Source organism: Vipera berus (genome assembly GCF_964194415.1).
Source record: "Vipera berus genome assembly, chromosome: 6".
NCBI classification, from domain to species: domain Eukaryota; kingdom Metazoa; phylum Chordata; class Lepidosauria; order Squamata; family Viperidae; genus Vipera; species Vipera berus.
The window spans coordinates 70,412,053-70,437,287 of NC_138208.1; the positions used below are offsets into that span (position 1 = coordinate 70,412,053).

At 37.4% G+C, this 25,235-nt stretch overlaps 1 protein-coding gene across 4 annotated transcripts in view; it reads right to left on the reverse strand.

Annotated features, from left to right (window-relative positions):
* Window positions 1–25,235, reverse strand: part of MYBPC1 (myosin binding protein C1) — a 103,115-nt gene that overhangs the window by 61,205 nt on the left and 16,675 nt on the right. For 3 of the 4 annotated variants that reach the window (XM_081331215.1, XM_081331214.1, XM_081331212.1), the window contains exons 2-9: window positions 15,068–15,100; window positions 13,403–13,444; window positions 9,095–9,127; window positions 8,695–8,718; window positions 7,352–7,387; window positions 5,246–5,335; window positions 2,954–3,102; window positions 2,199–2,316 (exon numbers count right to left, since the gene is read on the reverse strand). In XM_081331215.1, coding sequence (XP_081187341.1) covers window positions 2,199–2,316; window positions 2,954–3,102; window positions 5,246–5,335; window positions 7,352–7,387; window positions 8,695–8,718; window positions 9,095–9,127; window positions 13,403–13,444; window positions 15,068–15,100 — 525 coding nt within the window. The remainder of the gene's footprint in view (window positions 1–2,198; window positions 2,317–2,953; window positions 3,103–5,245; window positions 5,336–7,351; window positions 7,388–8,694; window positions 8,719–9,094; window positions 9,128–13,402; window positions 13,445–15,067; window positions 15,101–25,235) is intronic. The other variant, XM_081331213.1, reaches the window with a different exon arrangement.

Genomic DNA, 25,235 nt, shown 5'->3' on the forward strand with positions numbered 1-25,235 from the left:
CATCTTGTTTGTAAACTTAATGAAACTGGGATACCAAACTTCTGCTGCTGCTCTGTTCCTTGGCTGCCATCAAACAATTCTGAGAGACAGACAATCCAAGATAGTGTACTGCCTATGGGAATCCAAAGATGGCCCTTTCTCTAACTCTCATTTCTTTTCTAAAAGATAGGACTGGCTCTTTCTTTGCACCGGAAATTTCACCAAGTGATTTTGGCAAAGACAGTTCTATCATCCAAAACCTATTATCCCACTTCCCAGCATCTGCTATTTGGAAAAAGCAGTTCACTCTCCTAGAAAAATGTAGAATAGGACGTGTTAATGGTAGACACCCCTGGGTTTTTTGATGATTCTAAGTCACTATGATTTCATCATGCAATAATGAGGAGAATTCTGCTTACATGTCTGCATAAGCACTTCTTTTTTTGCAAACAAATCTATACCTATGCTAAAAGAATTCAAAATCTGATGGCCTTTTATTTCATCCTTTTGTCAACAAAGATAGGAAAACTTTGGTTTTGACAGAGTTTAAGACTTACGCCCTTTCTTTTGGGGTTTCATGATGATCTACTAATGGAAAAAGCTTTTGCTCAAGTCAAGATGAAAGCTGTTTTTGATATTCCTAAAGGATAAATTTATAGTCTTGAGCTGTCAGCACTGGTATTCACCATGCACTTTGTCCAAATATAAACTGAATACTTCAGCAAGCTTCAGAAATAATTGCTTCAAGGATATAGCATGAGCTCACCAGCTCAAAGATATTCTGAGTCCTTTTCTCCCGCCAACTATGAATTAAAGTGAGTGTTTTAAAAGATGATGGAGATAGATAGATCTTTCCATAGATATTAGCCAAAATGTTACATGAAACTTTCACATTCAGGAACAGTTAGCTAGTACCAGTTGTTGGAATGCAATAGTAGCAGTAGAGGAGGGCAATAGATCTCTAATCTGCCCTGTAGACTTTATGAAGGTCTACCTTGTGAATTTCCCAGATGTTTCAGTTAGACCCCTGATCAAACTCATGAGTCCTGTATACTGAAGATTCTTTGTCAGAAATCTTTTTTTTATTAAAAAGTTTTAGAATACATTTTATCTTTAACAAACAACAAAAAAAAGAAAAAGAAACCCCCCCAGCCCCCTTCCCTCCCACCCTCCCCAACCCTCCCCAACCCCACCCTCCCTTTCCCCTCCCCCCCACTTCCCAGACCAGAATACAGGGTATAAAAATACAAACAATCATAATCTAGCTTACGCAAACAATCCTGAACTATATAGACTATCGAACTTTAACTCATATAGATAAATTCCAAACATATATATATACATCATATCAATAATTATTCAAAAACAAGATAATACTTTTCAATCTACCCAATAAAAACAATCACAAATAAAACAATTTATATCAATTGTCTAAAGCTGTTCTTCTTCCCAACTAAGCTTTAAATTCATATTATCCTGATATATTATACAAATTAAAATACCATAGATTACTTCCAAACTTAAAATTTTTTTATATAATCACATCATTCTTATATTGTCAGAAATCTTTTGTATCCTAGGACCCAAAGCCTAGGTTATGAGCTCGATGCCACATGATCACAATACATTGATACCATTCTTATTTCCAGATATGACTGACATTTCTTTGAAATGAGGACAGAGGTGCAAAACTCTAAGGAAGTAGTATCATTGAGTTCTAAATATATTGGGTCTAACAAATGATATTCTGCCCCATTCTTGATGCTTTTATCTACTATTAGTCTCTTGATCTATTCTTCTTTTTCTTTCTGAGCTTAGTTTCCTCAACCCCACTTCACAGTGCCAAAACTCCTTTAACCCTTTTAAAAGTAGATTTCAAGTCCAGCTCTAAAAGGCTATTCAGGAAGGCACACTCCTGCTCATTATCTCCGAATAGTGCTAAAAATACAGAAAGATAATTTTCAAATATGCAATAAAATGCTTAGCCTGGAGGGCATTTAAAATTTAAGTAAATATAAAGTAGTCCAAGACTGTGTTAGATTTCATCTTCTATAATTGCACTTAACCACAAAGTTAATCTATTTTGTCTGTGGAATTACAGGACCTGAAATCTAACATGGTGTAGGGAAATAAATTCAGGGTTAGTTCTGGGAAAAGTTTTTACTTTGATATATATTCACCATTAATAAATATATATATATATATATAAAGATTCTTACCATGGACTTCCAGATCAAAAGAACAACTGTCCACCTTATCTTTATATGTTACTTCACATCTATAATTTCCTGCATAATTTTCCTTAACTTTGATTATTTGCATCTCAAATGTATACATCTGAAATTCAAAGGTATAATGGAATTATTCATATAAAAATCACAAGAATAATTGGAAACTACACACACTTACTTATCTGCATCTTGTATTTTGACATAATGAAATGGGTTGATTTTTCCCCACTTCTTTTTCATATTTCTTAGTTCTGTTATTTTCCCACACTAATCTGTTAATAATTGATTTCCAAAATCCCATTTTGACCTTCTTCTGTCCACCCAGAAAATGACAGCAATTTTGGGTCTCCCAAATTGAATTGTGACTCCAGGTCTGCTATAGCTTCTCCTTTTGATCACAGCAATTCCCTATCTCCCAGCAATTTTATGAGCTCACAATTTGCCTGGGACCTATCTCCTATGGACTGAGTCTAAGACAATCCATAAATGTGTAATCACAAGAATCACTTTGATCAATCAATCCCATATCATCTTTCTATTTTTCCAAGCAAGTGATTTTAGATAAATGCTCCCACCCACCACCTTAAATTGTTTTCTTGGGGGTATGCTTGTTGTGGTGCTAACATTTGCAGATTAACAGAATTACAAATGACAATTTGATCCATAACTTGATGATATTTTAAAAACGGTGAATATATTTTGAATGGTATATTTTGAAATAGGTCATCTCTCTATATATATACCTTGGTTTGTCGCTCAAATGTTTCTTTTAACTGAAGATGCTTTCCAACTTTGCTTGCCAAGTCCATCCATTTTCCTTTAAACCATTTAACAGTCGGTTTCCGAAGAAGATCCTGAGCTTCTACTTTGGCTATAAATGTGATATTTTGCCCTGAAAACAAGCAAGTCAACCAACATAAATCGAAACAGAATTAATCAATTGGGACTATCTAACACATGTAAATGAGATTTAAATACCAAATTCTAAAGTTGGAAAGATTCTGAAAAACACACAATGGAAAAATGATTGTTAAAGAATTTGCAGAAATGGCAAAATTGACTTGTTTAATTAGGGAATAGCAAATTCCCTAACAATAAAAATCTTAGTAAGATTTGTCAATGACTGAAACCCCTCATGGAATTTTTGCCATAGCTGGAAAAAAATTAATTTGTGCTTCATGAAATTGATAACTAGAAAGGGCAAAATATGGTATATAGGGAGAATATAAATATAGGGAGAAATGTAAATGCATTTGCTATAAAGAAAATCAGAAGCCACTTCTTTATATCTCTTTTTTCTTTCTTCCTTGCCTTTTTTCTTTCTTTCCTTATTTATTCATCACTTTATTTTTCATTTTACTTTATTTTTTCTTTAAATTTTTGTTTTTATTTTGTAAAAAAATATTTTTAATAATTAAAAAAGAGAATCAAATACCAAATTATTTATTTCATTATTTTTGTATAAAGAATTAATTCAACAGAAGGAAACCAGAGCATGTTATTAAACTATGGCTGGTTTGTTTCATGAGAAACGAAGGAAAAAAAAAAGAAATATCCAGCCCCTATCTAAGGATCAGATCATTGCTAGGGAACAGGGAACGGAGTAGGGAAAGATTTACATGCATAATTTCAACCTTGCATTTACTTCCAATAACTGGGATGATTGAGGAGAACTTTTGAAGCTGCTTGAAAGCAACACTTCTGCAACCTTCTGCAACACTTCACAAGTTGTTTGGGGCTTTTCTTTAGTATTTCACTTATAAGAGCCTTGGTGGAGCAGTGGGCTAATGCCTCCTTAAGTAACACCAGCTGCCTGCAATTAGTGCAGGTTCAAGTCCCACCAGGCTCAAGGTTGACTCAGCCTTCCATCCTTCCGAGGTAGGTAAAATGAGGACCCAGATTGTTGGGGGCAATTAAGCTGACTTTGTAATAATGCCGCTTGGGTGTGTGTGTGTGTGAAAGCCCTAATAAGCAGGCATATACATAGAATGAAGGCTACTGCTAAGCTTGTAAGCCGCCCTGAGTCTTCGGAGAAGGGCGGGATATAAATGGAATAAAAATAAAAATAAAAAATAAAAAAATTGCCTTCTTGTGCTCCAGAGGTAGTAGAAGAGGCCCCAGAACAACATTGCAGTGCCACAATTAGTCAAACTGCATCATTGCTATGCCTTTATGACATGAACAGCCCATTTGGCTATATATAAAGCTTACTGAAAATGAAAGTATATGGAAAGAAGAAAAGGTATCAAAGGAAAAAAATATAGATAGATAATCCAGATGTCAGAAAAATAACTGGCTAAAAGAAAATGATCAGCAAGTAACAAGAACCTGAGTAGAGACCAATGTAAAGTTCTTCCGTAAAAAACACACCACATGCACTGATAGTAGGATGGGATAACTGTACTTGTATAAAATGGTTTGGAGAAATAGGAGATTGCAAATTGAACATGGACTAGCAGAGAGACGTGGCTGCAAAAAAGAGGAAAGGACATATCATCAGCAAATTCTGGACCACCACACTTTAAGGATTGAGAGAAATTGGTATAGGTTCAGAGAAGGACAATGAAAATGATCAAGGGATTAAAAGATAAATCCCATGAAAAGAGATTTAAAGTGGTGGTAAATTTAGCCTTGAGAAAATATGCCTGTGAGGAAATATGATAGTCCTCTTACAAGGCTGGAAAGGGTGTCACCCTGAGGAAGGTCAAGATATGTTCTTCTCATTCTGGGTGTAGGACATGGAAGACTAGCTTCCACTTATGGAAAAGAGATTCTGACTGAATGCTGGGAATGGGTTGGCTAAGTATACGTTTGTATGAGTGCATTATATCTACAATCACTGATTAGAGATCCCTGAACAATGTTAATTCATAATCACAGCGAACTGTATCATGCACACATATGAACAAGTGAACTGTATCGTGCATACATATGCAACCTAATCCTATGCTGTAAATATTTACAGAGAAGCAAGTCTTTTTTTGCCAGATAGATATGAACAGAGTTGCTGGTATAATTGTTCTTTTTACACTTACCTACACTAATTGATCCACCTTTTGGTTTTTCAACAAATAAAACAGATTTCTGGGAATCTTGTTTTTCTCCTTCTTCTCCTGCAGACGATACTAGTATAGAAAATAAGGGGAAATAACCATTATCAAAATGAACCTATCAATCAAGCAATGCTTACCTTCTGAGTTTTTTTTAAGCATTAATACTACTTTTTAAAAATAAGCATGCACTCCCCATAACTCTCTTTCAGGGTAAGATAAGGTTACTGAAATAAGAAAAGTGTCATACAGAGCACACACTTATGAATGAAATAGAGTTTTTTACTAGTGATCTGAACTGTAACTATCAGTTACAGTCTTCACACAAATTTTACAATTTGAATGGCTTCCTTGTTTCAACAATGAACACAGAGTGCTTCCTTGTGTTTCAAGCTGGGTGATCCCATCTCACTTGTAAGCTGCACTCAGTGGTGGGATTCAAATATGTGAACAACTGGTTCTCTGTGTGGATGCCGCTTCCGGAAGTCCATTCTGGGCCTGGGCAACAAAAAATTAACTACCAGTTCTACTGAACTGGTGCGAACTGGCTGAATCCCACCACTGGCTACACCCAACTGTGGAATGAAAGTGGACTCTTGGGAACACCTAGGGCAGAGCTCAACTTAAAGAAGTGAAGATCCTAGTGCTGAATGTCAGAGATGAAGCCCAGGTCCCTATTAGCTACTATAGAGTATTGGGCAATGGTAAATAGGTCTTTCAATTTCTAATCCTTGACCTTGCCTGAGGAAAAAAAATTAAGGGTTATTATTTTTTTTGCGTTATAAAATCCTCCATATCAATTGCTACAAGTTATCCTGCTGGTGAAAGTTGTCTTCCATCCTTTCAGTAGAAGACAAATGTAATATAATTCCTTGCATGCGTAGACATATGTTTGGTATGTACAAGATATTAATCTCTGGATTAGAGTCTAGATAGATGTATGCTACTGGAATCTAATGAAGAATATAGTGCTATAGAGAGTTTAATGTTAATATATATCTGATGGTCCTAACTTTATGGTCTTCTGGCCAACTTTGTGGGATAGTGAATATTAAAGACTTGAGTCATATTAAGAGGAAAAAGAGAGTAACTAGGAATAGCCATTTTAATAAAAAAAATCTGCAGAGGAATTTCAAGAACCAGCCAAAAAAATTGCCTTACTCCACACTTTTTTATACTCCAACAGATTCTCTTTTTAACATTTGTCTCCCTATATATATCATGGACAATTGATGTTGATTGTTGCTTATATATAAGTACAAGTATATTCACAAAGAGTGATGGATGGATGAACGTACCAAATCTTATCATATTTCTACCTGTATCATATGCATGGTATATTACACTATATGTCAAAAACTTCATATGAACTTTTTATTGCCAAGTGTTGTTACCAAATGTCTTTAACTATCAACAACCAGGCTGGTCTATATGTGTTTCTCTGTGAAGGAACTCATCTTTAGAGATAAATTCCTTCTTTCAGCTATATACTTCAGTAATGATATAATTCTTACTCTGCAGTTTAATCCTGAGGGAAGAAAAATAATAGATCAAAATAGCTGGAATACATAACTTCTATGTCGAATATAATGCATTTGATAACCAATTTAAAAGAATTTAAGTGCATTTTGCTAAACAAATCAATAAGTAGCTCTCCAAATATGAAATGTTTAAAATAGATTTTTTTAATATTTCCTTTGTAAAAATGAGTTACAGTGGTGTAAGAACAAAAGTTAATCTTTAGTTTTTCCATATCCATTTCCTACATCACAGTTCATTTGAAACACCATTGTGCACTTATGTACTCCAAAGCTTCATATGATTGGAGGCTTCTAACTTCACTCTAGAGAGAAGAGAGAAGAGCCGTTGATCATAAGAAGCTGTGCTTGTACATTAGGACTTCAGGAACCTTTGAAGCAGGCTTTTTATCTAGATCTGTAAAATATATATATATAAAAAACAAGAATAAAAGTTATAATGAGCATAAATCACTTTGCAACTGAAAAAGTAAGTTACCAAAAAAGAATGTTAATAGGTAATGAAAATTGGAATGTTTTGAGTTTTCTCTTCTTCAGTTTTGGCGTATCTCACCTGAGTCCTTTCTCTCTCCAGGTTTATTTGTACCATCTGAAAAGTAAGCATAAACTGGATGATATCAACATTCAAAAGTTATTATCTTGATTGCTTAATTGACTATTTAGAATTGTGGACACCTTGTATGTTAAAAGAAAAGGAGGAAAATTATAAATTATAATGAATTGTTTAAGAGGACAGTGGGATCATTTTGTTGAAGCTGAGCGGTTTGGTCTTTGAGATAACCCTAACCCTAACCCTTTGTTAATGGATAGAGCAATCCTAACTGTGGAATACTTTTCAATTGGTAGTGGTATTATTATTTACTATAAGTTTATTATGGCCACTCAATCCAAAATGCTTTGGATGGCTATGGTAGCGCCTCAGACAATATTTCCAACTATTCCTAATCTCAACAGAGCAGAAGGAACAAAGACAGAGAAGAGCACCATCTCTTTTCTTTTCTTCTTAAATTTAAAGTACAGTCTCTTCAATATGGGCAAATGTTTTTCTCATTCCAGGGGCATAGAAGTATGTGGATTTTTAAATTTCCTCTCCCAGTAATTTCAGAGAATGTCCCCATAACAGCTCCTACCTGCATTCTGGTTGGCATAGCTGTCAACCTCATGATGTTAAAATGATGACATAGCATTCATGGCATCATCACACAAATAGTGCAATTATTCACATCTTGATATTTGACACAAGCATACAACTTGCATTATGTGTGGTGATGTTTATTTGCCCCATTTCTTGCTTCCATCCTGGATGTTTATGGCTACAATAATCTGATTTTTCATCTGATCCGGCAGAACGATTTATATTCTCATTAATCAACCTGGTCATCATATTGTGCTTATTCTTGAGTTTTGTCATGTTAAAGAAGTTGTATATAAATATAAATAAATAAATAATTGTTAGGCTATTTTTAAAAATATTTCTTAAAATATTTTGGAATACATTTCTTCATAAAGGATAGCAGATTTTTAAAACATAGCCTTTCAAAGTCTTTTATTGGGAAGTTCTACTGAAATGCACTGGGGGGGGGTTGTTCCAAAATGAATTTACAAAGATATCTGGTTTCTTTTAGATGAAATTATCCCTGATTGGGAACAGAAGAACTGAATCTTAATAGCTCTTCATATTTTATCCTAATATCGTGGTGGCGCAGTGGTTAGAATGTAGTTGACTCAGCCTTCCATCTTTCCAAGGTTGGTAAAATGAGGACCCAGATTGTTGGGGCAATATGCTGACTCTGTAAACTGCTTAGAGAGGGCTGTAAAGCACTGTGAAGTGGTATATAAGTCTAAGTGCTATTGCTATTGCTATCATATAACATTAAATGGAATAGTCCTCCTAACCTGTTGCTGAAGAATCCTCTTCATCTGTAAAAAGAAATACATAACAGGTAAAATAGAGAATTGTGACAAGAAAAAGCAACAATGTAGTTTAGTAAAAATGGAGGGAAACAAGAAACCTGTAATAGAAGGAAGGGAAAACTATGATAACTGGGAAGCTGATAATGACAAAGGTAAATTTGTGGAGAAAGCTTTATGGGATCGAGCAGCTGAAGTGGTCAACTTTAATGTTTCACGCAAAAACAAAAATGGGATATATGACGTGTAATCCATTATTAAAACATGGGTTTGAATGGGAGCTTTCAAAATGGTTGTGTTTGTTAGACACAAAATACAAAAACTGAGTGGGGAAGTGGAATACAAAAAAGTTACAATGAAAATCAAGGTCAACCATAGATCTGACCTGAAGAAGATGTTGTTTCAGTGACGTTTCCGTCTGCAAGTAAAATGTGTACCATAGATACATTCATCACCATGATTTTTTGAGTTTTTTTAAGAGGCAAAAATAATATAATCAAGAATTTAAAAAAGAACAAAAAGTGCTAAAATCAAACAATTATTTTTCTTCATTCACATTAAGATATGTATGTAAAAATATAAATGGCATGCCTATTATTTCTTTCAAAATTAACACACAGGGTTGGGTTTGCATAACATGTTACACTAAACTAAAAGGGGTTGGGAAGATCACAGTTTGAATGAATAGAAAGGGAGGGGGGAAGATCATAGTTCAGCCTCTTGTGGAAATGCTGTAATTGTCATAGCATATTATGGCAAAAAGGCCGTTATGGTTTTATGTTTTTGGACATAATATGCTATACTGTACAGTGTCCAGTATATTGTGTGAACCCAGACTTGTATGCAAGCCTATTAAGTTTAAACAGCTTTCAAAGGAAGAATTAAGCATTAAGATTACTCATCATAAGTTAATGGGCCCTAAAACTGAAATCAATTAAAAACAATAATGAGGACTTCATCCAATAATATTTACTTCTACACAGGGCTTTTTTTTCATAGAATGCCCAGAATGGAGTTCTGGCACCTTTTTTGGATGGAACCTTGTAGGGTAGGCAAGGCTGTGTGAGTTCCGGCACTTTTTTTTCAAAAAAAGCACTGCTTCTACAATAATATTAAGAAACATTAAAGGTAAAGGTAAAGGTTCCCCCGCACATGTGTGCTAGTCGTTTCTGACTCTAGGGGCCGGTGCTCATCTCCGTTTCAAAGCCGAAGAGCCAGCGCTTGTCCGAGGACGTCTCCGTGGTCATGTGGCCGGCATGACTAGACGCCAGAGGCGCACGGAACACTGTTACCTTCCCACCGTAGTGGTCCCTATTTTTCTACTTGCATTTTTTACGTGCTTTCGAACTGCTAGGTTGGCAGAAGCTGGGACGAGTAACAGGCGCTCACTCTGCTACACGGCACTCGGGATTCGACCCGCCAAACTGCCGACCTTCTAATCGACAAGCTCAGCGTCCTAACCCACTGAGCCACCGCGAAACATTACTATTACACTATTAAGAAACGGACTAAGAGTGACATGATAGCAGCGCTCCAATTTCTAAGGGGCTGCCACAAAGAAGAGGGGGGCAACCTATTCTCCAAAGAACCTGAAGGCAGGACAAGAAGCAATGGATGGATACTAATCAAGAAGAGGAGCAATCTAGAACTAAGGAGAATTTTCCTGACAGAACAATTAATCAGGGAAACAGCTTGCTTCCAGAAATTGTAGGTGCTCCAGTACTGGAGGTTTTTAAGAAGAGATTGGATAACCATTTGTTTGAAACGGTATAGGATTTCCTGCTTGAATAGAGGGCTGAACTAGAAGACCTCTGAGGTTTCTTCCAATTCTGTTATTCTGTTAGTGAACATACTATTAGCAGAGTTCTAGAAGATTATCTAGATGCTTGTAAGCTTTTAAGATAAAATCAGGATTTTTGATTCTGCCTTCTGTTTCCTGATATTTTACATTAACATCAGGGAAAAAACATTTTAAAATTTACTCTTGACTATAAACCACCTGGGGATATCACTGTGTGTGTTTGTGTGTGCATGTTAAAAAAAGTAAATGTGGCACCAACAACATGTGATTGAAGTCCTGTTCTTTTTAAAAATTGTGTGGCACTGAGACATTTAAAAGAGGCAGGGCTTCAATCACATGATCAGAGCTCCCATTTTGATGCCTCATGCACCATGCACTCGGTCCCCTTTAAGTGCCCACTCTCTCAGAAATAGACATTTTTCCTCCCAATGTTTCAAAATTGTCATTTCCAGCTCTCAGCTGTTGCTTCTCATTACAAAGGAAGGAAGTCTTATCTGAGGAACAGGCCCAGAAAATACCCTTCCGAGTGGTACAAACTGCCTTTCAGTCAAAATCATGAAAAAAAAGAAAGAAGAAGAGCTGATATGTCAGAAATCTTCATCACTTTCAATACAGAGCTGAAAATTGAGAAATCCAATTGTCAGGTTTGGAGCATTGATATTTATTAGAAATAATAGCAAAGGGGTGGTGGTGGTGGATTTGACACAATTGTAATCCAGTCAATCAAGAATTCTACCACATGGCTACAATATTTTGTAGGCCTCCTTACTATTTTATTGAGAGATCTGAGAAACTGGAACAGTAAAAATGGACTATTTAGTATGAAAAACAATTATAATTCCAACAGCCACTGGAAACAGAAAGGCTTAATATTGATTTTTTTTTCCTAACTGGCTTTGTAATTAGGAATGAATGGATTCTTTTTTCTATGAAATGAAGGCATGATTAACAATTGTAACTTGCTTAAAATGAAAAATAAAATCTAATCTATATTAATACTGTCATTAAAAATAATAAATAGAGTGTCCCCAAATCAGACCTGATGGTAAAAACATGATAATTATTTCATTCTCCGTTTTTTTGCAATTGAAATTTTAATAAATACATTTAGTAATGTAATTCTTGAAACAGTGAAATTGTTTTTAATTTTACATACATTTATTATAATGATTTGGTATGTTGATAGCATAGACCTATATGATTGCTGCTTTGTAAAAATTTAGTGAAGAAATTCTGAAAAGAGGGGAGCAAACATTAAAGCAAAGGTCTAAACCAGGGGTAGGCAACCTTGACTCTTTTATGACTTGTGGACTTCAACTCCCAGAATTCCTGAGTTGAAGTCCAAGAGTCATAAAAGAGCCAAGGTTGCCTACCCCTTGTCTCAACTAAGTGGAAAGTCTGTTCATCCTGAAATTTTATGATTCCCTCTTTGATACATTTTAGTTATTGTGCTCAGAGTTAGTTATAACTTACTATATTTTCACTCATATACCAGAGTTGGTGCTCATAGAAGTATAGATTTATTCTTTTATTTAATTTATCTAAAAATGATAAGAATATGTCTGTTAAGGAAAGCAAACTCACTATTCTCAGTGAGAATGTTTCACTGAAGTGTAACAATGAGCATAAAACTGAATGCTTTGTAAACAATATTGCTGCTCCTCATTGTGTATATGGATGCTTAAAGTTGTTAAGCAATCCTTATAAAACAATGGGGACCAATATTTGAGTTGGAAGAAATTCTGAATTAAAATTATTGCAGAAGTGGAATTGTCTGGATAATCTGAATCCAAGCTATTACTGTGATTCAAAATTATTCTTCAAAAATATATTTGACTTTAATCACATCTCAACATCTTTTAAAATGGATATTTAACTTTTAGAAAATCCTTTCCCTTAACTGCACAGCGTATGTTGCCATAACATGTGTGCCACATACATATAAAAGTGGAATAAAATATAAAAAGTGAAATAAAGAAATAACAACTGTAGAAATACAGTCAGTGATTCCAGTATTTCTCCCGAGGGCCTGTGAATAGATCTCTACTGTAATGGCTATTGAAAGAATACAGCATGAAAGAAGGAAAAGGACAGCTTATTTAGCATTTATAAGATGTAAGGCAGTTGAAAAGTGTGATGAAAATTTGTCTCTGCCGCATTTCCAGACCTGTCATGGTTGATGCAACTTTAAAAATGGTAAACGTATTCTAGAAAGCAAGAGAGATGTTGTAGACAGATTTCATAGAAACTGCAATCACAAACTCCATGTGTTGACAAAGTAGAAGCAGGCTAGAATAAGTTAAAATGACATAACAGATGGCTCATTAGACAGCTGAATACCTGATGGAATTTAGAGAATGTTATTAATGTTAGCATTCCAAGTTATAGGCATATAGTAGTTGCTATATTTTCTGAAAAAAAGGATGTTAATAAATGAATATTATGGAATAAAATATATGAAAAACATTTATACATATATCATACATTGCATATTTGAACAAACAAATGTCATATGTATGTGCATGTACATATCTCTCTCTCTCTCTCTCTGTCTGTATACCCAGATGTTGAATAATACTGGAATTACAACTTTGAATAATTTTATTCCAGACCAATGGAGACATTTTATATGAAGCTTTTCCAGGGTATATATAATGTATGCTATAATGATCTAGTATTAAGATGTTAAATCATAAGTGACTACAGATTGTTTTACTCTACCCAAAAAAGTTATATGTATTCTTTATAGGATAAAAAGTGTTTATATTTCATTGGTTAGTTTGTGGCATATTAAAGGAACTGTGAAAAAAAATTTTTAAAAAGGAAGAACAAAAACATAATTTACCTGAACTGTAGAATCTCGTCTAGTTTTTGTAGAATATTCGTACTCACCTTTTTCTGGGGGATTCCCATCTTCCTGAGCTTTAGTTTCTACTATATAGGAAATAGAAGCACATTTTTTAAAAGAAACACCCTGATCATAAATATTGTGTATGTTTCCACTACTAGTGTTAATATTATATCAACATTTTAAATGTATAAACTAGACTATTGGTATACTCCATAGCAGTATTACAAATAACTTGAACACCTTCAGCCTAACATAAATCTGGATCTTTACATTTATTGTTTTTTAAAAACTGCTTGTTAGGATGCAGTCTCCTAAGGATTGGAATGACACCTATTTACATATGGTGAATTACAGTTTCCATCAGTCTGCACTTAAAACATGGGTACTTGTGCAGGAGATGAAATAATGCAATGACATCTACTAACAATAGCTATGAGAAAAAAACTCAAATTAGAATATGATCAGAGTAATCAATAGGGATGAAGAAAAATGAGAAAGACTGCATTTGCTTCCTGTACTAACGTAGACCTATGATGGCTTATTTTATAAATAAACCTCCCTAATTTCCCCAAGGTTACCACAGTAATTGAGAGCACTTCAATAACTCTGGCTGATCTTGAAAAACTAAGCAGGGTTCCTATAGTCCGAACATGTCAAACACAAGGCCCAGGGGCCGGATCCGGCCCGTGAAGTGGTTTCATGCGACCCGCGAAGCCATCCTGGAAACAGTGAGGGAACGGCCCCCACTGCCTTGGCCCTGGTCCAAAGACCCTCCTCCTGCCAGAGACCCTCAGATCTGTCCCACTCCTGCCCAGGCCCCCATAGGCACCCTTGATGTGAATGATGTAGAGCTGGCCATGCCCACCCAGTAGGCCATATGCACTTTAGCCACCCCCACCCAGGCCACCCCCACCCGGCCCCCTGAGGGCAACCGCAATGCTGATGCGGCCCTCAATGAAATTGAGTTTGACACCCCTGCTATATTCCCTATTTGAAGGACTATCAGAAAATCCATGGATTGTAGGCTAGCCTCAGTAGATATAGATCTACATTAGTGGCGGATATCTGTAGCTTGGGTGAAGGTTCATTTTCTGAACTTGTGGGTTGGTTTCCAAACATTTCGTTACCAAGCTAAGTAACATCTTCAGTGCTTCTGCTATTAGGCCTGATATGGGTGATCCCATCAGGGTATCTTGTAATTGCTTATACATTTTCCCATTGAACTTGAAGTATGTGTTGAGGTATAGATACAGGAGTTTCATAATGGTTTCTGTGGATATGGAGTGTTTTGTAGTGGCATCATCTTTGTGGGTATGGTGTTTAGTGAAGATGTTACCTAACCTGGTAATGAAATGTTCAGAAACCAACCCACAAGCTCAGAGAACGAACTTTCACCCTCATAGATCTACATCTCAGAAGATGCTGCTGAAAAAAAGTATGGATGTGTCCATGTAGTCAACAGGAAGCAAGTTTAATCTGAGAAAGTTTGATCTTTCAATTTCCAAGACAATATAGAATACCGGGAACAACATCTATATAAAGAGAGATTCTCAGAAACTCAACAACACAAAAAAATTGTGTGGTAGAACAAGTTTAAAGTTCTAATCACTTCTTTATGTTCCTAATTAAACCTTTACAGTATTCTGCTATTTTAACAAACTTACAGTATATATGTGTGTGTGTGTATATGTATATATTTTACTAACCTGGAGGAGGTGCACTTTCTGTTGCTGGTGTATCTGAAAAGGTTAAAAGAAAGATATTTATAACATTCTGAAAAAAGAAGCATGCACAATGATGCTTCTATTTTACTGCATAGTAATATAAATTTTGTATTATAATCAGGGCTTTTTTTCTCATAGAACGCTCAGAACGGAGTTCCGGCACCTTTTTTGGATGGAACCTTGTAGGGTAGGCAAAGTGGGTTGTATGGCATGTGTGAGTTCCAGCACCTTTTTCTTTTACAAAAAAGCACTGATTATAATAGTTTAAAAAATCAGATCAGACTTCTTATAAATATGTACACAACTGGATTCTATTTGCATATAGCCTATTACAATATGGTGCATTATTTCAGGAGGTGTTTTTTTAAAAAAAGCAAATCACTTGCCCTTGAAGGTTTTTCTCCTCTTTTCTATAATAAATAGGCTATCTTTATTATGAGGCAAATGTTAATGCACAATATTTTGCAAATATTTAATACAAAAGAGTTTATTCCCAAAATGCTGACAATCCATATTGTCCCCGTGTCTTGAAAAATTACTTGCAGGACACCTAAAAATATCTTTTTCTGCAAGCAAAAGTAGGATTGGCAGCAGGGTTGGGTTCAGCACTTTTTCATGTAGCCTCTGGTCTGATTTCATGCAACCTCTGTCTCATTTCCAATCTGCTATGAAGGAAGCCAGCCCAGACACCTCTTCAGACTTCTATTCTTCCCCCGCAGCCCATAGTTTGGGAGAGAGAGGAAGTGTTGTCAGAAAGATAATAGGAGAAGGGATTTTAGAGAATAATTATCCCCACCTCTTTTAACTGTGAATGTGAGGAAACTCTACTGACAATGCAATGTCCAAAATATTACCCCAACAGGAAAAAAAAGGTTACTGAACCCTAATTTACAAAACTAAACTTCTACGGTATTAATCATGGTTTCATCAGTGGATCATTGAACAGTTGGCTTTGAACAGTGCAGTGTTCGCACCCGTGACTTTGTCCTTATATTAGAACATTTAATCCTACATAGACAACTGAGCATCTGCAATAGATTTTAGGTGGGGGACAACAGGGGTGGTTGGTATGAGGGCCTTGTCTTACATAGCATCCTAAGAATGCCCGTAGGCTCAACCGAACATGGAATATAACTCAACTGCCTAGACTAGAGGCTCACTTTTGGCTTACCCACATGGAAGGGTATTTCATGCATGTCAGTGTGTTTTAAATAGGACCCTTCTTGAATGCATTGCGCCACTATCCTACTTGCAATCCTGTGGTGCTTCAGATGTTGTTAAAATGCTTTTCTCAGCTTTCCTTCTGTTAGCCATGTTAGATGAGGCTGCTATGAACTGTAATGCCCGGAAGGCTATGGGGGATCTACACCCATTTTACTAGCATTTATTAAGAGCCCACTGACTTTTAATGGTAGTAGTGCAGACTTGTTTTCCTGCATTTTGTTCACATGCTGTTTGGGTGACAAAAATTAGGGAAGCTCCAAAGGGACTTCAATTATCCTCACACAAACTGTATACAAGTAGTCCTTGACCTACAATCATTTGTTTAGTGACTGCATGATGGCACGTTGAAAAACGTGACTTGCGATCAGTACTCACACATCTGTTGCAGCTTCCCCACAGTTACACAATCAAAATTTAGGTGCTTGGCAACCAGAATGTATCTACAATGGTTGCAGCATCCTGTGGTCATGTGATTTGTGATTTGTGAACTTCCCAGCCAGCTTCTGCCATGTGAAATCAATGGGAGAAGCTGGATTTTGCTTAATGACTGCATGAGTCCATTAACAAGTGCAGTTATTCACTTAACAACCTTGGTAAAAAAGATCATAAAATAGGGTGCAACTCGGTTACCAACCACCTTGCTTAGCAACAGAAATTCTGTTGGCAGTCACAGACTACCTGAATATGGCTGTGGCTATGACAAAGAAAACAAATTTCTAGGTGCTTTAAATAGCTGTTCCTTAGAACTGTTAGTAGTGCTTCTAATCAGAATACAGGTAGCCCTTGATTTACAACCATTCGTTTTGTGACCATTCCAAGTTACAACAGAACTGAAAAAAGTGACTAGTGACTGTTTTGCACACTTACAACCGTCATGTGGTCACGTGATCAGAATTTAGCTCCTTGGCAAAAGGTTCATATTTATGACAGTTGTCCTGGGTTCATACAATCCTCCTTTGCGAACTTCTGACAAGCAAAGTTAATGGGGAAGCCAGATTCCCTTAACAACCATGTTACTAACTTAACAATTGTGGCAATAAAGGTTGTAACATGAGGCAAAACTCACTTAACAACTGTTTCACTTAGCAACAGAAAATTTGGGCTCAATTGTGGTTGTAAGTCGAGGACTACCTATAGAGACAACCTTGATATAAATCTAGGTGGTAACCATAATCTGGTGTGAGGCATTTGTGTGAAACTAATAGGACACGGTGGCTCAGTGGGTTAGGACGCTGAGCTTGTCGATCAGATGGTCGGCAGTTTGGCGGGTCGAATCCCGAGTGCCGCGTAACAGAGTGAGCGCCTGTTACTCGTCCCAGCTTCTGCCAACCTAGCAGTTCGAAAGCATGTAAAAATGCAAGTAGAAAAATAGGGACCACTACGGTGGGAAGGTAACAGCGTTCCGTGCGCCTTTGGCGTCTAGTCATGCCGGCCACATGACCACGGAGACGTCCTCAGACAAATGCTGGCTCTTCGGCTTTGAAACGGAGATGAGCACCAGCCCCTAGAGTCGGAAACGACTAGCACGCATGTGCGGGGAACCTTTACCTTTTTACCTTAATAGGAAACAATGACCTTTAACTTGCATGCAAGCGGGAAGCCACCATTGTTTCAGTTAACTACAAAGTGAGAAAGTTCTGAAAAATGTTAGGACTGGTGAAAAAGAGACAGAAAAGTTAAGAGGATCAAATTTCTTTGTAATGCTTAGAGATGATTTTAAATCACAACAATTGAAGCCCAAGTGGAATGAATCACACAATGTAAGAAAAGGTCAACCAAGTTCAGGACGACGGCCACAGGGCTCCTCCCAGAATCCTGATAAAGAATGTGCTTTTTTCACGAGGCAATTGTGTCACTGCACGTTTTTTTTTAGTTTGTCCGAAAAGCTCAATTCTAATTGTACATTTCCTTCTGTTCTGCACCTGTGTTGATAACCTATCTGGTAACCATAGTGAATGTCATGTGGTCTAGCTATGTTATGAGTTAGCTTTGCTGTGTGCGCAAGCGTAAAAAGTTTTTCTAGTCTTTGTCTTTATTTTTTTTCCTTTTTACTGTCTGATGAGAGAGGATGTAGTTGGTTAGCTTTGTTTATATATATATTTCTTTTGTGATTAAAGGGTTTTTTAATAGAATATGTGTCGGGTTTTATTTCCTTCACCCACACGCATTATGCATCATCTGAAGCACGGTCCATCGCCCTCTGATAGGAAGAATTATTCCTTGACAAATTGGACTTTCTTGTTTTTCTTTGAAGTCCAATTGCCTCATGAAAAAAGCACCTTTGGGACAACTATGACCTGGATGACTGAGAATCTCCATAGACATTGAGCTAATAAAGAAGACTTCCTCCAGAAATTGGAAAACCCACCAAGAGCAAAAAGGAATGTAAACTCTGGCAGGAAAGGTGGGGGGTGATCATGAGGAAGAAGAAGAAGTTAAGGAGGGTATGATAAACAATTAATCAGAACTTTTTTTCATTCTATTCAGTGCAGAAAACCAGCCAAAAAACCAGGTGATTTGTTAGATGGAAGAGGAGGAATAAGGATACTGTGGGACTGATGAAAAATTGAATGAATTCTTGGCCTCTGTATTTGCTACAGAAGATAGAGGAGAACATCCCTATGTCTCCGATTGAGAGAAGCCAGTTGAGGTAACAAGAGAAGATATTCTGGGACCTCTTGAGAGACTATACCAGGGATAGGCAACCTTGGCTCTTTTATGACTCGTGGACTTCAACTCCCAGAATTCCTGAGCCAGCATGGATTCTGGGAGTTGAAGTCCACGAGTCATAAAAGAGCCAAGGTTGCCTACCCCTGGACTATACAGTAATAAATTGCTGAATGCTGATGACATCCACCCAAGAATTTTTAAAGGCCTCAGATGTGAAATTGCTGACCCCTTTACAGTATTTTATTCCTTATATTGGACTCACTAGGATAGAACTGGAAGGTAGCCAATGTGACACCAGTTTTTAAAAATGGACCCAAAGGAGAGGTAGGAAATTATAGACTAGTCAGTTTAATGTCTGCTCCATGCAAATTGGTATTAATCAAAGAAGAAATTACTAAATACAGAGGAAAAATTTGCATGGATTCTGCAGCGCTAAATCCCATCTTTCCAGTAGTTTATTGAGTTTATTGAGAGTATCTGCTGACACATGGAAGAAAAAGGCACAGTCAATGTTAGGAATCATTTGGAATGAGATTGAAAATAAAATGCTCAACTTAATAATACTCTCAGATAACCTCTAATACATTTTCATCTGAAAAGCTGTATACAGTACTGGTTTGAAAAACAAAGGGTTTAAATGAGCTTGAAATAAGTTCATCTAAAATGGTCAGGCAGCTCAATCACTTTCCTATAAGAAAAGGTAAGAAGGTTTGTCTTTAGCTTGGAAAAAAACATGACTCAGGTGGGGACTTGATCAAGATCTCTAAACTTATGCAAAGCATGGAGAAATCAAGACCAATGAACCTTCAAAATACAACATAATTAATCCGTGGGTATATACTACTTCAAGACAAGGCAATGGCCACACTGATTTAGATAGCTTAGAAAGGAACTGGATTTTTTTATGGAAAGGTCTATTAAGAGTCCCAAAGGACTCTTGTTTTTCTTGAAGACATTTTGATTCTCATCCAGGACGCTTCTTCAGCTCTGACTGGATAGTGGGGAATGGCAGGATTTATACTCCTTGCAGACAGCTGATCATTTGCATTTTTTTTAGAGCACAGGTATCAAACTTGCCATGTCACATGACATGTCACGATGTATCACGACTCATTTTGCATTGAAAGCAATGGGGTGGGTGCAGCTTTGGTATGATGAAACCGGCCCACAGGCTGGCAGTTTGACACCCCTGTTTTAGAGAGTTGTTGAGGCCACCTGGAGGTTTATCTGTGTCATCAGGTTCACCTGAGTAGTGCAAATGGGTGTGGAGCCTTCTTGGAACTGTTGACAGGACTGTGTTGTAGACTGAAGATAGATGATGTTGTATCCCTCCCCCTCTATTGAGAGAAAGAATTTTAGAATCTCCACAGATATTTAGCTCTATTAAGAGTAATTAGGTTTTAAGACTGAATGTGTTTCTAGATTGGGGTCAGCATGCCCCCAAATGCCTAATACTGCAGGGTGTGGAGGATCCTAATATTCTTAGCTTGCATTCATGATCCTTGTGAAGGATGTTGGATTGCACAGAAGAAATGGGCAAATTAAAACCCCCTGATGACCCTGGAAGGCAAAGAGTTTGATAACAAAAATCAGATTGTTGGGGGTTTTTTTGGTGTGAAATGACATTGTTTATGATAGAAGGTGCTAATATACAGAAAGGGCTGGTTTGAAGCTTCCCTAGGAATATAGAGTTTAGAGGCTCCAGGTCAGGCTATAGTATGGCCACTCCATGATTTATGTTGCCTTTGTGAGTCTTGTGTAACATATCTATAGGTATATATACCTCTGCTGAAACCAGTTTTTTGTGTGTTTTGGCCAGGAGGCCATTAATCACTGCCAATAAAATATACTTCATTGCATCTGTCTTCAAATGCTCTGGCTCCTTATTTAGGTGGGCATTTTTCCTATCACAAAGGAGATAAAGATGGAGGAGTGAAATACTGCCATCTTCTGTTTGCAGGTAACCTACAGGCATCTGGATGGCCAATATAAGAAACAAACTGGTGGGCTATGATAAGCCATGGCTCAATCTGGCAGCAGCATTCACACACATTAGTGAGACTGGTTTTCTATTCCAGTAAGAATCTTCATCCATAGGTAGCACTTGACTTATGACCATTTGTTTAGTGACAGTTCAAAGTTTTCACGGCATGGAAAAAAGTTACAGTTGGTCCTCACACTTATGATATTGCAGTGCTCTTGTAGCCATGTGATTGAGATTTGCGTGCTTGGCAACTGGCATGTACTTACAACAGTTGCAGTGTCACGGGATCACATGATTGTCATTTGCAACCTTCCCAACTGGCTTCCGACAAGCAAAGTCAAGGGGGGAAGCCAAATTCACGTAATGACCATGGCAAAAAAGATCATACCATCAGGTGCCATCATGTAACATGACATCATTTAGTGTCATAAGTCCCAACAGTGGTCATAAGCCGAGGACTACCTGTATATTTTCCTCTGAGTTGGCTTAGCTACACTATACATTTGTATAACATTCTTGTTACTATTTTATGAAGAAAGAAAGGAAGTCTTCATAATGATTTTATCTACTGGTCCACCTACAGTAGTTTAGCATCTTTTTTTGCTTGCAGAAACTGGAAGGGCTGAGAGAGAACAACTGGCTTAAAGTCACCTACTGATCTCTGTAGTTGAATAGAGATTTAAATGTTTTCTAAATGAAAATATGAACCACAGCACTTTGAACACCTCTTGATATTTGTGCTTCTTTCTAATCTTAACTGCTTGGAAGCAAAATATAAAGGGCAACTTATCCATGAAAGGTGACAAAGATGCATTTCTAAATAAATAGCTAAAGTTCAGTACCCACTCAACTCACCAGAGAAACCAGCTTGCATACTTAACCCTGCCTAAATCTAAACATTGTCTGCCAGCAGTAAAGATGGAAATTCTTTTGAACTTCCTTAACGGAGTTTCAAAGTTTCAAAACAGCACTCAGTTATTGCCCTCTGTGTTGTAAGTCCATTATATGCTTTTTGAAACATTTCATGTTTCAATAGCATTTCTCAACAGTTCTCATGGTTTTACAAGTTAATTAATTTATGTTGTCACTCTTGAATCTACTGCTAGATGCCCTACGTACAGTCACCCACGCACTCGTTACCTCCCGTATAGACTACTGCAATGCTCTCTACATGGGGCTGCCCTTGAAGACCACCCAGAGGCTTCAACTGGTGCAGAGTGCAGCTGCACGGGTAGTGATAGGAGCACCCCGATACTCCCATATTACACCCCTCCTGCGTGAGCTGCATTGGCTACCGGTTGCCCTCCGGGTGAGATTTAAGGTGCTGGTACTTACCTTTAAAGCCCTACATGGCTTAGGCCCGGGATACTTGCAGAACCATCTGCTGCCGGGAACGAATTCCCATCGCCCAGTACGCTCACACAGAGAAGGCCTCCTAAGGGTACCGTCGGCTAGACAATGTCGGCTTGCGACCCCCAGGGGAAGGGCCTTCTCTGTGGGAGCGCCAGCCCTGTGGAACCAGCTCCCCCCTGAGCTTCAGATGGCCCAAGATCTCCAGTCCTTTCGCCGCGGCCTCAAAACACTCCTTTTCCACCTGGCTGACCTGGACTGACAGGGATTTTAATTATGTTTACAATTTTAACTCTATTCTTTAATTTATCTTAATTTATTTCAATTTTTAATTATAATTTACTGTACAGAGACCTTTAAGTTTTGTTGTTGTTAGCCGCCCTGAGTCCCTCGGGAGATAGGGCGGGATATAAGTCCCATTAATAAATAAATAAAATAAATAAATATTTCAAATACTTTTATAGCGGGATGCACTGTTGGAAGACCTGAGTTTAGGGGCAAATTATCATGGAAAAAAAGTATCTATGTGGCCACCGAGTCTACATCAACTTTATGGCATATAGTCTGTAATTAATAATAATTCTGATTTTTGTCACCTTATTTTTTTTACAATCTTGCATTCTGTATGCTTTCTTTTCACATTGATTTTTAGACCATTCATTTAAAATATCCACTGTCCACATTTTCCCCATTATATGAGTTTTATACACTACTTCACATGGAGTAGTCATATTTAACTATAGCCACCCTCCTTCCTCCTGCTGTGTTTCATGGCTTTTCTTGGGAATTTGGTGGACGACAAAGGAGAAGCAAGGGAAGATCGTATGCATGCCCAATGGTGGAAGGAAAAATGTGTGCTCTGGCAAGCACCCTATCCTTTATTTCTCCTCAGTTCCACACTGCATTTTATTTCAGGGTGACCATGTGGAGGTGCTGTCAAATCACCATGGAAACTGCAGAATAATCAGCCTGATATCAATACCTGGGAAGATCCTGGAAAAGATAATCAAGCAACAGATCTCTGAACACCTAAAAGCAAACAGATTTATAACCAGAATCCAACAGGTTCTGTCTTAGGCCCAATAGTCTTCAGTATCTTCATAAACTATTTAGATAAGGGAATAAAAAGGGAACTCATCAAATTTGCTAGATGATATCAAGTTGGCAGGAATAGACAACACCCCTGAAGGATCTTGACAGACTTGAACACTGGGCCCTATCTAACGGAATAAAATTCAACAGTAAAAAGCGAAAGGTTTTACACTTAGGCAAGAAAAAAAAAGTACAGTATAGAATAGGTGGAAATTGGCTCAACAGCAGTAACTGAGAGGAATCTTGGAGTCGTAGTGGACAATATGAGTTAGCTGTGTGAGGCAGCCACCAAAAAGGCTAATGCAATCCTAGACCACATTAACAGAGGGATAGAAGCAAGATCACATGAAGTGTTGGTAGTATTTTATAATGTCCCAGTAAGACCACATTTGGAATATTGCATCCAGTTTTGCTTGCAAAAAAAGATGTTGAGACTCTGGAAAGAGTGCAGAGAAGAGCAACAAAGAAGATTAGGGGCTGGAGGCTAAAACATATGAAGAACAGTTGCAGGAATTGGGTGTCTAGTCTAGTGAAAAGAAGTGACATGATAGCAATATTTGAGGTGCTGCTACAAAGAAGAGGGGTCAACCTATTCTCCAAAGCACCAGAAGGCAGGACAAGAAGCAATGGATGGAAACTAATCAAGGACAGAACCAACCTAGAAGTAAGGAGAATTTTCCTGATAGTGAGAATAATTAACCAGTGGAATGGCTTGCCTTCAGAAGTTGTGGGTGCTCCATCACTGGAGGTTTTTAAGGAGAGTTTGAGCATCTATTTGTCCATAATCGTATAGGGTTGGACTAGAAGACCTCCATGGTCCATTTCAATTGTGTTATTTGGTTATTCTACCTCCTGGACACTGGGAAGCAAAAAAAAAAAAAAAACAACCCAGGGCATCCTGATGTTTTGATCTCAGGTGGGATGGGGGACAATGCCAACAACCAAGAAGAGTTCAAGACAGAAGCTTCTAAGAGTGGGAAGTTCAAGATAAATATTACAAATTTTCTTTCTTAGAAGTTGAGTTTAAGGTTAATCAGCTCACCTTTTAAAACTCTTCAGAGGCCCTAGAGTTTTGTGGAGATGCAGAGGTAGGGCCTCATAAGTGGCAGAAGGGGTTGAATTTTTAATTATTAAATTTAAATTCTGTCCTGGCTTTGTCTTACCCACATTTTGGTCCTATTACATTCATCTTTTGAACAGAGTCTCCAACATGTCACTCAAAAGATCATGAACAGCCCTTAACTTGAGAAGCATCCTGATACATTTCCACTACACATAGGGAAAAGCAATGTTAGCCTACTTGAAGATAAGAGCAAGATTAGGTCTAAAAAGGAAGGCAAGAATTGGCACTGGTATCATCTGCTGAACTTAGGCCTGTAGTAGATTCCCTCTTTCAGTTGGCAATTAACTTGGACTGCATGGTTCAGTTATCTATCAACAATAAGGTGTCCTTGGCTGCCACTTTCAGTTCTGAAGGAAGCCAACAGTAAACATATCACAGGTCCCAGTACCAAAGGTTAACCAGACTATTAGCTTTCAGGATAGACCTTTCTGCCAAGAAAGGAAGAACAATTAAAAAAAGGACATGTTACTTCTGTAGCTGTTCAGCCTTTCTGATTCAGTATTATGATGTTATTCTTTACCATCTAGTTGCCTTACAAGGTCCTCTGGTTAGGTGTTGTGAGGGTTATACTATGGATCAATTCCCCACACTGAATGCCTGACAAAGCATTTCATCCCCTCAGGGAGAAGTTTTCCTCATTAAATCATGAGGACACTCTTCAGCTGCCAAGGCTGGGAAAATGTCAATACAGTTTTAGCCAGGAAAGC